This window comes from Suricata suricatta, chromosome 3 (genome assembly GCF_006229205.1).
Source record: "Suricata suricatta isolate VVHF042 chromosome 3, meerkat_22Aug2017_6uvM2_HiC, whole genome shotgun sequence".
In the NCBI taxonomy this organism is placed as follows: domain Eukaryota; kingdom Metazoa; phylum Chordata; class Mammalia; order Carnivora; family Herpestidae; genus Suricata; species Suricata suricatta.
In genome coordinates, this window is record NC_043702.1 from 36156999 (window position 1) to 36174322 (window position 17324).

Consider the following 17324-nt stretch of genomic DNA (forward strand, 5'->3'; position numbering starts at 1 on the left):
GTCTTCTTTTTCTTTCTGTTTTTGACTATATAATGAAAAAAGACTTTATTAAAAATGGAAAATAAAGAATAAAACATTTATTATTAAGAAATAATAAAACTAGTTTAAGTAAAAATCTCTTCTATTGTCATCTTACAATAAATACTTTAAACATTTTGACCCACTTTTATTTAAATAATGGCTTTTTTACTTATAATTCACATAGCATACAATTCAGCTTTTTAACTGTGTAATAGAGTGGTTTTTACTAAATTCACAGAGTTGTGCAACCATACCACAGTCAATTTTAGAACATTTTAGTCAACCCCTCTCCCCCGCAAAAAAACTATCCGCTAACAGTCACTCCTGTTTCCCCAGACTCCCAGCCATAGGCAACCAGTAATCTTTCTGTCTTTGTAGGTTCTGAACATTTCATATAAATGTAATCTACCATATATGGTTGTTAACTGGATTCTCTAATTTAACATGTTTTGAGGGTTTATCCATGGGATGGCATATACCAGTACTTGATTCCTTTTTATGGCTTGAATAATATTACATTATATGGATATAACACATTTTGTCTATTCATGACAGACATTTGGGTTGTTCTCACTTTTTGTCTGTTACAAGTAATACTGCTGTGATCATTCCTGTACGTTTTTATGTGAACATATGTTTTTATTTATCTTAGGCCTTATTACCTGGGAGTAGATTCACCAAGTCCTATGGTACCCCTGTGTTTAAAGTTTTGAGGAAGTGTCATACTGTTTTCCAAAAAGGCTGCACCATTTTACACTCACACCAGCAGTTTATGAGGATTCTAATTTCTCTACATCTTTGTCAACACTTATCAGCTACTTTTTTTATTATAGCCTTCCTAATGGATATAGTGTATATAAAGTGGGATCACATTGGTTTCCATAGCCAAGGCTAATGATCTGGAATATCTTTACATATGCTAATTGGCCAGTTTTATACATCTTCTTTGGAGAAATGTCTATTGATATCCTGTACCCGTTTTTAAATTTGGGTTACTTTTCTTTTTATTATTGAGTTATAACAGTTCTTTATATATTCTATCAGATATATAATTTGTAAATATTTTCTCCCATCCTTTGAGTTCATTTTCACATTCTTCGTATCCTTTGTAGCACAAAAAGTTTTAATTCTGATTAAGTCAAATTTCTCTCTTTTTTCTTTTGTTCCTTTGTTGCTTTTGCTTTTCATGTCATATATTTTTTAATTGCCTAATTCAAACCCACAAAGATTTATACATATTTTCTTCTAAGAGTTTTATAGTTTTAGCTCTTACATTTTTAGGTCTTTGACCCAGTTTGAGTTAATTTTTGTATTGTATCTGAAGTGTAGGGATCCAATTTCATTGTTCTGAATGTAGATATCCAGTTTTGACCCCAGTTTGTAATGTGGGTGGGTTTGTTTTTGTTTTTCATTTTAGGCCCCTGCACAGTGTCTACCAGGACAGTGGCAGTGGGGCATTCCTCAGGTAAATATTAACTTTTTTCATTGTGTTTTTGTGAATACTACATGAATATTAAAGTCAGAAAAACTAGATTTGAGATATTCCTTTTCTAGTTAGTAACTAGGATACCTTTGGCAGTTCATTTAATTACTGTATTTCTTAGCTTTCCCATTTATAACATGGAAATAATGATACTATACTTTTATAAATTTCTTTATCTGATCTTTGTGAAGATCACATGAGATCATGTAAGTGGAAGCATTTTATTAGGACTTGAGTGGGGCGCCTGGGTGGCTCAGTCAGTTAAGCGTCCAGCTTTGGCTCAGGTCATGATCTCATGGTTCATGGGTTCAAACCCTGTGTCGGGCTCTGTGCTGACAGGTCAGAGCCTGGATCCTGCTTTGGATTCTGTATCTCTCTCTCTCTGACCCTCCCCTGCTCCAGCTGCCTCTCTCTGTCTTTCAAAAATAAATTAAAAACATTTTTAAAAATTTTTTTAAAAAGTGAGTACTTACATAAACGTGCAAAATTTCTTTTTATTACTAATATTATGGGGAAATATAGCATTTTTCCAGTTTCGCTTCAGATTTTGCTTCAGTTTGACTTGTGCTCCTTAGTAAATATTCCATTTCTCAACTTTTGATACAAATAGTATACCACCAAAAAGACTATTTAACAACATTTTGCATTTCCATGTGAAGTCACAAAGCTGAGAATAGGCATTTATGCCAATTTAAACACTGTAAGTTATATTAGTACAACTTTTAATAGTGATCTTAATATAATTATTATCTGAATTTATAAATGAGCATTCTGAAGCATTAGGAAACTTTAGTATTTACCAGTGATAAAATTCTTTAATCACATCTACACAACTGGAATTTATAACAAACAGGAGTTCCTTGTTTGTTGCTAAGATACTTCTATACTATTCCTGGAAAAGAACTTCAGCAAAATATGAAACAAATATTTCTGTCATTTGTTGGTTAAGTTATTTGGTTTAACTGAAATAACTAATCATATTTGATTTGGAAATATGGCTTTGTGTTTTAGTCTTCTGCATCTTCTGCTCCATTCTTATACCTGCAACCTTCTGAGGTTATATATCAACCAGTGGAAATCGCACAAGATGGTGGATATGTTCCTCCTCCACTGTCTCTGATGGAAGCCTCAGTTCCAGAGGTATGTATTAGTCTCAAAATAATTTATCTCTAACTACCTTATTTTTACATTTATTTCTTTTCTTTTCTAAAATATTTGTTTAAGACCCTCCTGGAAGCTGTGCATTTTTTTCTTTAATTTATTCACATCTTTTCCTCTTTAATATCTTAAAAATGCTCCAACTTAGACTTCTTCATAAACTAGTTCTGAACCATTTCCGAAATCAGCTGTTCACTGTACTAGGCTAATCTCTGACTTGATCTCCTTGAATGAGTAAGATACTAAATACTTTCCTTTCTTTTCGTTTGCCTGTCAATCTGTATTGTTACTAACATTCTTTCAATTAAAAGCATATAAAAATTAAAGAAGAAAAAATCTAAAAAAAATCTTTCCTCAAAAATGTAAATCAAAAATACTTGATAACTACAAATTGTAAATATCATCTTCAGTGTCTTTAAGTTACATTTCCAAACTATTACTTATGTTACCATCTATGTGCCAGGAACTGTACAGGTATGTTTTAAATCAGTGTTATGAAAGATTAGAAAATTAGCACCCACCTCCCAATTAGAGTATATTATATTACTCTTTTATATTGATGTTCGGAACAATACTTTTCACAATTGGATCTTAATGTTACTATCACTACTTCTAATAAGATTTCTCCATTTTTCATCTCACCCTCCATTCATCACCTTGTTGACTGAATGTTCAAGTACTCTTTGTTAAAGAAAGCTTGCGGGTGCTACATTCTCTGAGTTCTTACATGCTTGTTTGTTGAATATTGTTGTCTATAAATCTGAAAGACGGTTACGCTAGCTGTAAAATAGCTACATTGTACTGCCAGAACAAAGTACAACAAATTGTGGCTTAAACAACAGACATTTATTGTCAGTAGTTCTAGTGACCAGAAGTTGAAGACCAAGATGTAGGCAGGATTGGTTCAGACCCAAGTCCATGAGGGAAGGCATCTGTTTCAGGCCTCTCTTCTTAACTTGTAGACGGCCATCTTCTCCCTGTGTCTTCACATTATCTTTTATATCTCTGTGTCCAAATTTCTCAATTCTGTGAGGATAGCTCTCATAGTGTATTAGGTTCCACCCTAATGACCATACTTTAAGTTGATTACCTCTATAAATACCCTGTCTACAAATGAGATGACACTCTGATATACTAGAGGTTAGGACTTCAAAATAGAAGTTTTGAGGGAACACTATTCAACCCTTAACAATACTGTTTTCTTATAGAACTTATAGTGTACTCTTCTCTGGTGTTAAGTGTAGCCATAAAGAAGTTTGAAGCCAGCCTGATTTTGTCCCTTGTACATAATTTGCTTTTTCTTCTTGCATGCCTGGAGAAGTGAGGTGTGTTCTTAGTTGCCTTTGCACATACTATTCCCATCTTTTTTCTCTAATTCTTCAAATTCAAGCATCAATTCCACTAGAAACCTTTTCCTGACTATCTCCCCAACTTTCTTAAGCTAAATCAAATAGTTCTTTTCTTTTCTACTATCCATGTTTCATAAGATTTATGGTAATTTTGACTACTCAACTATCCCTGATAAATCTATAAATTAATTAAAGGTAGAGAATGCATTTTTCGTTTGTATTCCTCTATTCATTTAGCAAAATGCCTAGTATATTGCAATGCTGAATAAATACTTTGAATTAATAAATGAAAGGCAATATATTTTTTTTCTTTTTTTGATAACAGCCTTATTCTGATCATGGAGTTCAAGCAACATATCACCAGGTTTATGCTCCAAGTGCCATCACTATACCTACACCTGTGATGCAGCCTGAACCAATTAAAGTAAGAAGTTTGTTTTGATTTTTTGGTTTGTTTTTTTTTTTCAGTTATACTTCAAGTTTTTCAAATTTCTTTTATGAAAAGGAACTTCAGATATTTAGATCACATTTATAATCAGAACAGAATTAATGAACTCTTTCATGTGAAGGATATACAATTCTAAATTAACTATAATTTTTATTAATTAGTTTGAACAAGTTATAAACCACACATGGTCAAACATTTTATTTATTGTAGTAATATATATATATAACTTAAAATTTACCATTTTAAGTGTACACCTAAGTGGTATTTATTACATCCACAATGCTTTGCAACCATTACCACTATCTGTTTCCACACATTTTCATTACCTCAAATTGAAAATCTGTACCCATAAAGAAATAACCTCCCATTCTTTTCTCCCTACAAATCCCTGGTACGCTCTAGGGTACTTTTTGTCTCACTGAATTTGCCTCGATGTTTCTTATTCTCAGATTTTTGGTCATGTGTGTTAACAGAATGTAGAATTTATGGGGAGATAAAAACAGTTAACAATCTACTCTTCTAGTTTGGGAACTGCTCATGCATCCTAAATCAGATGTAAGCCAACAAGTGGGAATCTAGTTAGATACATGAATATATTCAATAGATTTCAACTAAATTCTATTTATTCCCTTATGACCTTCAACAAGAGTTTCTTACTGAAACTCTTCATCATTACTTGGGGGAAATGGGACTACATCTCTAAGCGAAGAACCACAGATTGATTAACTACTGTGATGGTATTATGAATCTTGCTTGCAGTGCACTTTGGTAAGGAATGTCAGCATATTCTACAACAAAATGATGGAGATTAGCTATTTAACACTCGTATTTATGCTTCTGAGCCATCCCATGTGTTAGAATTCAATACCAAGATAGTCTGCTTTAAGGAGCCTCCCTACTCTCTCACATCCCCTCATCCCATTACCACTCACTGCATCTCTTTACTGCTATTAGTACTGTACTGTACACATGAAATAAAACCATAATGTTGACCTAGTGTCAAAGCCTAGAGTGTTCCTAAACTTTATTTATAGAGTTATTATAGTATCAAAATCTTCTAAAACATTTTTCCTCTGTTGTTAACATTTTTCCAAATATACTTCTCTAGGAATAGCTGAAAGCTTTGCCATATTAAGTAAGTACTGGTTATTTTCAGTTACTGATTATATACATTATATATACAAACACAGAGGACTAAAGTTTTACTACTTGAGTGGTACTAGAAGAGATTTCCAAAGAATGTTAATGTTACACATTTTTTTTTAAGTCTATTTATTTACTTAGAGAGTGCTAGCTGGGAAGGGGCAGAGAGAGGAGGAGAGAGAGAGAGAGAACAGAATACCAAGCGTGCTCCACACTGCCAGCGCAGAGCCTGATGTGGGGCTCAAACTCACATACCGGAGATCATGACCTGAGCCAGAATCTAGAGTCAGATGCTTAACCTATTGAGCCACCCAGGCACCCCTAATGTTACATATTCTTATTTAAAGTTTAATTCCTCTAGTATAAGAGTAAACACTTTTCTACATTTTCTTAAGTCTATGAATAGGAAATGGCAGAAATTATACAGAGAAACTGGTATCTTACTCTTTAGTCACATAAAAAGTACACTTATGTTTAATATAACTCATAACAGAAGCATAAGTAGGTATCTTCTCTGTGTGTATACAAGCTTAAAACGGAACCAGTAACCTGTCTCTTCATGTCTAAAAAAATGCTGCTAGAATGAACTTTACCCCTTCTATCTTGATACAGAGCTTTGCTTTACTATGCCGCAGGCCGAAGCGGAATAAAACTACTGACTTGTTTAAATTTAATCTGTCTCATTAAGGGTTCTAATAATTCTGGTTGTCACATGGGATACATCCTCGAGAATGTTTTAGTCCTACCCAAGTTAAGATTTAAGGACTAGGGAAGAATCGAAGAGCTATGAACTGTGCTTAACTAGCTTACTCCAAAGCCTATTATGTCTCACACAACCATAGTATCAGATTTCATTGAATCTGCAACATCATGGGTTATAAGACACACCATTATTTGTCACTATGAAGAAAAAAAAACATTGCCATCAATTGTAAACATATCCTTCTTCAGAGGTTTTGAAATATGAAATGATGTATGTCTCAGTATCAGTGGAATATAACCTTTTATTTTTAATTTAGAGAGATAAAGTTGAAAGGGACAGGGAAGAAAACCCAAAAATCCTCTTTTGTTAGGGATAAGAAAAAAAAAGAAAATTTAATTTAATAAACTTTAAAAGGCAAAACTGGAACATAGGGCTATTGTATATAGTTTTATATTTCCTGTTTTTATTTTTTAAGGTCTAATGTTATGTGTATTTTATAATCAATAATTTTCTTTAGGTGATTTGATGACCCTCAATAGAAAATGCTACCCCATTCAGGGACAGAAACTCTAAAAACACATCCATAGTTTTCTAAAACTATACAACCCTGTAGAAATGCTTTAATATACAAGTTTTACTGTGTGGAAAAATATCTTGTTGTTTATAGTACATTTGTATTATAAGATAGAAGCCTTAATACACAACTATTATATCATTAGTTGATGATCTTTTCCTAAAACATATTAAAGTAGACTAATATTAAAATATTGACATTTGAAACATTAGCCTGTGCTATTATTATGCAAATTTTCTCTCTTGTACCTAATACCTTGGTGAGTTAAGCGAAAAGTGGAAATAGTCTATAGAATAATTTGACCTCTAATTATTATAATTTTAAGGATGTTCCCTGGATATATTCCAAATTAGCAATTTCAGATGTCAAAACTACCTTGAAGCATTAAATCTAATCAATAAATAGAGACCTTATTCAGGGCCCAGAGCACAAGTCTAAATGCTATGAAAGACTGTTTGCTAGAAACTACTCATTGACTATAAGGCACATGCTACTATCCATATAGAAATACCAACATAGAAACTACTTGATGAATAAGATATTAATTAGTGTATCATTTTTTAATTCAGCAGAGTCACTTCTCATACATAATTGAGTTTGGAAGTCAAAACAAAATCACAGAATGTCAAAATTAGCCCATTGAGCTAGAATACAGGAAAGAACAAAAGGAAAAACTTTGTGTATCAGGGCATTTGAACTATTATGCTTTTAAGATCATATCAAATCCCTAGGTAAGAAAGGTATAAGTAGAAAACTATAAAGTGTTTCTGTTTTACAGTGTTTTTCCATTTTTGCATTAATATATGTCCAGTAAATTTGTTCTTATGAGGATTAATTGAAAGACTAGAAGCTGGGGAAATTATAATTTGAAGTTCACCTTTAAATTAAATGTTCATTTTATGTAACTCTAAGATATAATGCTATTCATGAAAGTATTTAATGTTAATAATACTTAACCACTTGCCAGATTATGAGGTATTTCTTCTGTTTTTTAATAGCTACTTACTTCTGAGAGAGGAGAGAAAGAGAGAGCACATGCAAGCAGAGGAGGGGCAGAGAGAAAGAGGGAGAGAGAGAATCCCAAGCAGGCTCCATTCTGTCAGTGCAGAGCGCAACATGGGGCCTGATCTCACAAACCATGAGATCATGACCTGAGTCCAAATCAAGAATCAGATGCTTAACCGATGAGCCACCAGACACCCCTGAGGAATTTCTTCTAATTAAAGCACTGATTGGAGTTGAATGAAAAACACAGTTATTTATGTACTATATCCTACCCTTTAGAAAGATATTGTGATTCAAAAGTAAATTAGAAAAGGACTTGACCTGTTACCACTGTCTATTTTTAGCTCAGAGACCCATAATGTACATACACTTCAAACTAAAAATTTTCCACTAGGTCTTCTTCCTAACCATTTCCTCATTTCAGTATCATTAACACTTCTCATAAAGCAATTTAGAGACTAAAATTTCCCACATTCAGCAAGTCCTCAGAGTAGAGAATGACAACTGTAAAGCACTGCATCCTAGAGGGCAAGAACAGGAAAAGTCTGCTTTGCAGCTCTGAACATACAGGAGAGTATAAATTTTTATGCACTGTACAAAGCCAAACTCTACATAGTCTCATATTCTGAAGAATAAATTATTTTGCTCAATAGAGAACTAGGCAGCAGGAACAAAAATGCTTACCGATCTAGAGGCACTAGAACTTGCAGAGGTTGTATGTGTATCAAGCCTCTTTCTTGCTATAAAACTAAGAGGGGACAGAGGAGAGTAAGAGAAATAAGAACTCATGAAATGAATCTTTTGGAATTTTCATGGATAGGTCTACATTCAGGGAAGAGCACCTGGGTGGCTCAGTTGGTTAAAAGGTCTACATTCAGGGATAAATTAAGCAGAAAAGTATATATTACATGGATCCCATGAAAATATTTTTGTATATGGCACTACACTGAAGGCAAGGATAAATAGCATATATGTGTATCTATGCTTCAGAACATATATATAAGAGGATATTAAATAAAGTTATAAAAATATATCCCATGTTCCCAGTAATTACAGACTGAAAAACAGGAAAGATGAAATGGTTGCTAGTTAGCATAAGAAAATACCATATGAAACTATTGATATGATGGAAAAAATTAAATTTGTCTTTGCTGTAAAGGACCAATAGTTACTACATAAAAAACAATTCCTTGATAGAAAAAGAATTTTTTGAAATTCTCCCAGAATACAGAAGAATCTAACATGAAGGATAAAATGACGAAAGATAAATTGCTAGAATAGAGAAAACAGAGACAAGTGCAGCCAAAAAAGGAGTAATTCTCAAAAAGAATACAGAAAAAGACAAAAAGAATAAACACATATGTTAATAGTAAAACAAAAATACCCTTGATTTGTTTGAATTTACAAGTCGAAAAGGATTCACCATCCTTCAAGCATAATTCATGAGAGGCAATCCATGTATAAATATCCTGGGAAAACTCCATTTCCCTTCTTCAAACATCCTGGTCCTTTTAACTTTTTTTAACCACTTATTTTTAAATAATTTTAGAGTTAAAGAAAAATTGCAAAAAATAATAGAGTTTATGTATCCATTCACCCAAGCTCTTTTAATTTTAACAACTTATGTAATCATAAAACAAGAAAAACAAATATTAGCAATGGTACAATACTATAAACTACAAACACTATTTAAACTTCACCAGTTTTTCCACAAATGTTTTTTTTTTTCTGTTACAGGATCTAGCCCAAGAATCCCACATTACATTAATTTGTCATCTCTCCTACTCTCCTCCCATCTGTGAAATTTAGTCTTTCCTTGTAGTTCATGACCCTGATACTTTTAAAGTGTACTGGTCAGTTATTTTGCTAATGATCCTTCAATATGAGTTTGTCTGGTATTTTCTCTTGATTAAAAAGAAGTTATGCAGGGGTGCCCAGTTGGCTTAGTTGGTAGAGCACATGACTCTTGGTCTCAGGGTGGCAAATTTGAGCCTCACGGTGGATGTAGAGATTACTTAAAAATAAAACTTAAAAGAAAAAATGGAAGTTATGCATTTGGGGAAAAAATATCACAGAAGTGATGTACCCTTCTCAGTGTATTATATCAAGACCATTATACCTAATTACTGGTAGTATTAATCTCTATTATTTTAAGAATGAAAAGTAAATTGCCTAAGTAAGTAGAGCTAATAAGTGGCAGATCCAGAAGTCTAAGAAAAGCATGCTTTCTAACGAGAAAAACTTAGCTTGGCCCTATGAAATCCCTATCAGTAAAGCTCATTGATAAAACTATCCATGCACAAAGAATTTCCCATTAGGATTTTAGTGCTTCCTCCTTAAATATGGACATGCAGTCACATTAGAAGAAAACCTCCAGAATGAGAAATCATAACAAACAGAAAGAAACATAATGTAGAGAGCAGAAGAAAATATCAAACTGTAATTAATAACTGCTTAGAGATAAGAGTAAGTGTTCCATGCACAGACACCCGGTGAACACTTCATTTTCCTCAAGCATATTGGTCCTTTTAAGTTTTTTTTAACTTTGTATTTTGAAGTAATTTCAGATTTACAGAAAAGTTATAGAAATAATAGTTTCTGTATGTCCTTCACCCTACTGTTCATTCACTGGACGGCACTGGTACAGAAAATGAACGCTAATACATCCTCTTAACTAAACTATATACCTTACTCAAATTTTATTAGTTTTTACACTAATGAAGTAGCTGAAATAAATCAAATGTGAGAGGGTTTGGGGGTGCCTGGGAGGTTCAGTAGGTTGAGCATCCAACTTTGGCTCAAGTCATGATCTCATTGTTCATGGGTTCAAGCACCACTTCAGGTTCTGTGCTGACCACGCAAAGCCTGGAGCCTGCTTCAGATTCTTCTTTGACCCTTCCACCCCACTCCCAACCCCCACCTCCAACCCCAACCCACCCCCTGCTCATGCTCTCTCTCTCTCTCAAAAATAAATAAACATTTTTAAAAAGTTTTTTTAATGTGAAAGAGTTAAACATTACAGTCAAAAGCTTTCAGAAAATAGAACAAAAAGAGTTAAATAATAATGGAGAAAAAGATAAAATTAGAAGATTGAGGGGCGCCTGGGTGGCTCAGTCTGTTAAGCATCTGACTTCGGCTCAGGTCATGATCTCACAGTTTGTGGGTTCGAGCCTGGTGTCGGGCTCTGTGCTGACAGCTCAGAGCCTGGAGCCTGCTTAGGATTCTGTGTCTCCCTCTCTCTCTGCCCCTCCCCCACTAGTGCTCTGTCTCTCTCTCTCTCTCTGTCTCTCAAAAATAAATAAATGTAAAAAAAAAAATTTAGAAGATTGGTCCTAGAAGTCAAATATTAACTTCAGAAAAAGAAAATGGTTCAGAGGAAATTAGCAAAAAGTTAACACAAGAAAATTCCCCAGGCAGTTAAGCACAAGAATCTCAATTAGAAGGCCCAATGGGCACCGTGGTGGCTCAGTCCTTAGGCATCTGACTTTGGCTCAGGTAATGATATCACAGTTTGTAAGTTTGAGTCCCACATCAGATAAGCCCTACATCAGGTTTGTGAATTTGAGTCCCGCCTTGGGTAAGCCCTGCATCCTGTGAACTTGAGCTCCTCATTAGATGAACATGAACCCCACTTCAGGTAAAATATGAGCCCTGCTTCCAGTGAGTCAGTGAGTCCAGCTTTCTCTCTCTCTCTCTCTCTCTCTCCCTCTCACTGACCTTTCTGGGAATATCTCTCTCTCTCTCTCCCTCTCTTTCTGTCTGTCTGTCTGTCTCTCTCTCTCTCTGCCCCTAGCTCACTTGCACTCTCTATAGATAGATAGATAAATAGATAGATAGATAGATAGATAGATAGATAGATAGATAGATAGATAGATAGATAAATGGGCCTACCAAGTACTTGGCACAATTACTGTAAAAGACAGTTCAGGCGCATTATTCTGAATTTTATTTTTATTATTCTGAAATTTCGGAATGGCAGGGATAAAAAAAAACCTAAAGTGAAAAAATACATCACATACAATGAATCAGCAATACTGGAAGCTAGAAAACAATGAAGCAAAGCTTTAAAAATATTTATAATAGACAAGCATAAATGAAAAAATATATTTTCATACAGTAGAGTCTGAAACAATTTACCTCTTGTGTATATCCTTTCTCAGGATGCTACTAAATGTGTATTTCACCAAAACAAGAGAATAAACTAGGAAAAGACTTGGGAATCAAAAAAAAAAAAAAAGCAGAAAATAAAACAAACAGGCATCTAACACAGGACAGGGACTAAGGATGACAACAAAAAGAAGTCTTGGGATGATGGCTGTTTAGAGAACAATCATTTAAAGAGCAATCAGTCCAGAATTAAATTGTTCTCTGCAGGAAAAATAAGCTTTGTTTGTGTAGAAACTTATATTAAGTATCTTACAGAGCTATTGAGAGATATGGAGAGACTCAGCTACAGGTCTGAAGAAAACTAAATGGATAGGGGAAATGAAGCAATTAGTGAAAACCAAAAAAGTGTTCAAGAAATAAAATGTAATTATAATACATCACTTGCTTTATTAGTGAACAGTATTTACTTAAGCATAATGACTAAAATAATTAACATAAATTTTAACAAAACTTATGATAAAAGACGATGGGCAAGGAAATAAAGAAGATATAATAAAAGAGATATAAAAGTTAAAATCCTTATCTACCATTAAGAAGTCATTAGATAATGAAATTGTTCGGTTAATAGAGATAGAAATAGAGAAATAAATACTAGAAGAATACTGGAAATAAATATGGCCATCTCTGAAAAAGTGAAGTGGGACAGGGAGAAAGAATGTGTTGAAGCCCTTTTTTCCTTACCCCTTAACCACTTTTGGATTTTTAAAACTAAGTATATAATTACCTTATTAATTATTTATTTGTTTATTTTGAGAGAGAGCACAAGTGTGGGAGGGGCAGAGAGAGAGAGAGAGAGAATCCATAGCAGGCTCTGCAGTGTCACCACAGAGCCTGATGCAGGGCTCAAACTCACAACCCATAAGATCATGATCTGAGCCGAAGTCAGACACTTAACCAACTGTGCCACTCAAGTGCTCCTATAATTACTTTAATAAAAATAAAATTAAATTCAAAAGTGCTATGAACTCCAGATTGTTTTAAGCCAAGATATATCAGGCAAATGTGAACAACAGTAGGGAAAAAACCCAGGATGACACTGATAAGAAAGTAAATTTCAAAATAAAATGCATTAAACAAGACCAGTTTATTGTGATAAAAAAGTAAATCTAACATGAATAAATAAGTCTAATAATGCAACATCAAAACTATAAAGTAGAGATGCTTGCCTGGCTCAGTCAGCAGAGCATGCAACTCTTGATCTCAGAGTCATGAATTCAAGCCCCATCTTGGGTGTAGAGATCATTTTATAAAAATAGAAAACTTAAAAAATATACACAAAGTAAAAACTGCTAGAAATACCAAGAGAAAGAAACAACAGCTGTGATAGGAAACTTTAATATCATAATCATAACTCATATTTGGATAAATAAGACCTAAAGACATATATAAATAATACATACTGAATTTTGTGCTTTGCAAAGAGAAGCTATTTCTTTTCTAACATTTACAAAAGTTGGTAATACTTTAGTCACAAAGTAAATCTCTATAAATTCAATAAAGTGTACTGGACATATTTCGCTGACTGTAATGAATTATGTATAAAAAGGAGAGCATTATGCAAGAGAGAAGTATTGAGAGACTGACCCCTAATAGGGAAGGTTGCCTACTAAAATGGCAACAAAAGGTTGTTATAGTCTAGATGATAATGCGTAAGGGCTCTCTGTCCTGGGCAAGACAACGCCTACCCCTTCTCAAACCACAGCATGAACTAGGACCACTCTCTACTCATCTATTTTTTTCCCACCCATGTAAATATTACCAGCCGTCTTAGCTGATGATAATCTCAGGAGAAAATTTTCTGAAGGTGAAAACCACAAAACATCTGAGAACAACGCAATAAGGAATATGTGACAGAAATAGCAGTGAGATATAATTGACATATAATGTTATTAGTTTCAGGTGTACAATGTATGTATCTATTATCAAACGGTCATCACAGTAAGTCTAGTTAACATCCACAAAACCTCACATACTTACAGATTTTTTTGTGATAAGCTCTACTTTCTCAGCAGCTTCCAAATATGCATGCAGTATTGTTAATTAGAGTCACCTATATTATAGTCACAGTATAATAATGCTGTACATTAGTGGTCCACTTAGAAATGTCTCCCATAACTCTGTATTACCAAAGCAGTTATTCTTCCTTACTTTTCTGTTACTCAGACTTAAGATAAGTTTCTATCAATTTGAGTTAGTTTTCTCCACACAACTAAATCAGATAAAATACATTGGAATTTCTTATACATTCACTTAACCATTCTTTCTTGAGTACTTCAGACTTCAGTTATACCTTTCATGAAAGTGTTGTTTAAAAGCATGTATTTGTTGCTGATCTTTAAAACTTCAGAATGCACACATTAGGGACAGATTTTAAAGTATTTGTAAACTGCAAACCACCTTACCTTCCTTCATTCTTTCTGCAATAAAATGTTCTTAGCCTGAACTCTAGTCACTCTTCATTACAAGATGGAAAAAGCCTGTTTAATCTTGTAAACCTTTAAGGAAGAGACCTCTATGCCATTCTGGAAATTTTAACCAAGATTTATTTAAAACTCTCCTCTCTCAACTTTAAAAATTGGCCAAAACAATTTTTACTTGAAAATATTTATAGGATATATTTTCTCTTTTATAGTCAATTTTGTCTTTTTCATATATACTAATTTACCTCATTTCATAATGCTTATGCTACCTGCAGGTTACCTCAACTTCTTTATTTTCACTTTCTATCTTTTGGTATTTTCTTCCCTTTTTTGAATGCTCTTTAAGAAAGCTTCTTTAAAAAGAGTAAAAGTCAAATCAGTTTGTTTATCCTTCTAATCTTGACAAAGATTTAATTGAATTTGAAATTGAAACTGTAGCTAAAATAAAATTAATTTTATTTAATTATAGATAAAAGCCATTCATTACTGTTTCTGACTCATATTTGTAGGTACTATCAAATCTGGCAGAATCTAAATGTACTATGGGCCATTAGTTAATTAATAAATCACATATGTGGTTTTTTTAATGTTTTTATTTATTATTGAAACAGAAACAGAGCATGAGTGGGGGAAAGGCAGAGAGAGAGGGAGACACAGAATCTGAAGCAGGCTTCAGGCTCTGAGCTGTCAGCACTAAGCCCAATGCGAGCTTGAACCCACGAACCGTGAGATCATAACCTGAGGCGAAGTCGGACGCTTAACCGACTGGGCCACCCAGGCGACCCTCAAAAGGTGTTTTTAAATGTATTAAAATTAGTAATGGGGAACAAGGCAAGCATGTCCCACTTCACTTCCCCATTTCAACATTGTACTGGAAGTCCTGAGCTAATGCAGAAAGAAAAGAAAAGTAAACAAAAGTATGCAGTTGGGAAGGAAGAAATAAAACTGCCTTTGTTTGCAGATAACACGATTGTCTATGTAGAAAATACAAAAGAATTGACCAAGAAACTTCTGGAACTAATTCGCAATTATAGCAAGGCTGTAGGATACAGGGTTAATGTGCAAATGTCAGTTGATTTTCTGCTTACCAGCAATGAATTAAAAATGAAATACTTAGGTATAAATCTAACAAAATGTGTACAAGATCTAGATGAGAAAAACTACACAACTCTGATAAAGGAAATCAAAGAACTAAATAAATGGAGAGATGTTCCATGTATATGAATAGGAAGATATCATACTGTCAGTTCCTCCCAACTTTATCTACAGGTTCAACACAATCCCAGTTAAAATCTCAGCAAGTTAGGTATTGTTGACAAACTAATTTTAAAGTTTATATGGAAAGGCAAAAGACCCAGAATAGCCAACACAATATTAAAGGGAAAGAACAAATTTGGAGGACTGATACTATTCAACTTCTCTCACTTCTTAACCCTCAATAAAATTAGTACAAATGTTTTACCAGTATTGTGTAAATGTTAACTGATGTCCTACATTCATCTACTCTAATTTGTTCTTTTTCTTTCCTGTTCATTTCTGATCTAAATTTTTTTTCTTTTTACTTAACAGACAGTGTGGAGCATTCATTATTAAGACAACTGGGCAGCTCTAGTCCAGCTCAACTGATTTCTTGTCCAATGATCCTTGTGTGGCCGAGATCCAGCTTCAATGAACCGGCTAGAAGCTGCCCATTGTGACACTTAGGGTTAGTTAAATACCTCGCCATACTTATTTATTCCACTTTATAAGCTATCTAAATTCAGTGAAATTTGCATTTTCAGCTGCTCTACAAAACTATATAGGTAGTTGTGGCATGTTGGTTTATGTGTTAATCTAACTGTAGTAATATTTTCTACATGTTTTATCCATTCCATAAATAATAACCACATTGGGAATAGTGAGGTGTCTTTCATTTTCTCTGCTTTGTGTTATTTCTTTTCCTCTCGAATATTTTAGGAGTAATGTTTAATAGTCATTGCTATTTATTTTAATATTTAGATTAAGAGTTCTATCTAATTCCAATAGAATTTTTAATACTTTGATGCCTTTTGGTATAAGCACATTTGATCTTAATGATTCAGTTCTACTACTGGCTATTTTGTCATTTAATGTTTTTGACTAAGTTTTTATTTATTTATTACTGCTATTCCTTATTTAATTTTGCTTCTGCCATGGTTTTCAAATTTGGGTAATGATTATACTTTTTTAATAACATTTTCTAAATATTTGAAACACTTCAAAATGATCAGTTTTCTTACCTTTTCATGTGATTAATTTGACCATATTAAATTTTTACTCTAATATTTGTGATAATGCTAAAGCCTTTTATAATATAACCCTTTGGTACCCAAATTTATATAATATGGATCAACTAGTAGAATTGTTTTGCTAAAAGAAGGGCTCACCTCTGACATCCCATAATACTGACTGACACCCCACTATATTTTGGTATTCTTTACTGCTTTAATCTTTTGACTTTTTCTTCTTCTGTGTTACCAATATATTCAATTATATGTGTTGTTAATATTTTTAAAGACAGTTATTTTTATAAACAGCAAAGCTATTTCTTACACCAAAGGAAATTCTGATTCTAAAGCCAATTCTTACTATAAAATTAGAAAACAGGTGGGGAATAAAAGCCACTGTTCAAAAGTTACAGAACAAAGCTTAAGTGTTTTCATCACTAAAATTTCTGGAATAGTACAAAAAAATCCACTTTACATTCATTTGCAATTCTTTTACTTGATTTCCTAATTTAAGGTGAGAAGAGGATAATCCATAAATATTGTCATTACCCTAATCTATCTCTTCTCTCTCCTTTTCTAGCCCCAAATGTACTAATGTTCAACAGCA

At 33.4% G+C, this 17324-nt stretch overlaps 1 protein-coding gene across 1 annotated transcript in view; it reads left to right on the forward strand.

Annotated features, from left to right (window-relative positions):
• The window catches only part of BOLL (boule homolog, RNA binding protein), a 38936-nt gene extending 22564 nt beyond the window's left edge, over positions 1-16372 (forward strand). Inside the window, exons 8-11 of the mRNA XM_029932952.1 lie at positions 1439-1486; positions 2516-2644; positions 4337-4435; positions 16041-16372. Of these exons, the coding sequence (XP_029788812.1) occupies positions 1439-1486; positions 2516-2644; positions 4337-4435; positions 16041-16064 (300 nt within the window). The 3' untranslated portion in view covers positions 16065-16372. The remainder of the gene's footprint in view (positions 1-1438; positions 1487-2515; positions 2645-4336; positions 4436-16040) is intronic.
• Positions 16373-17324: the final 952 nt, after the last annotated feature.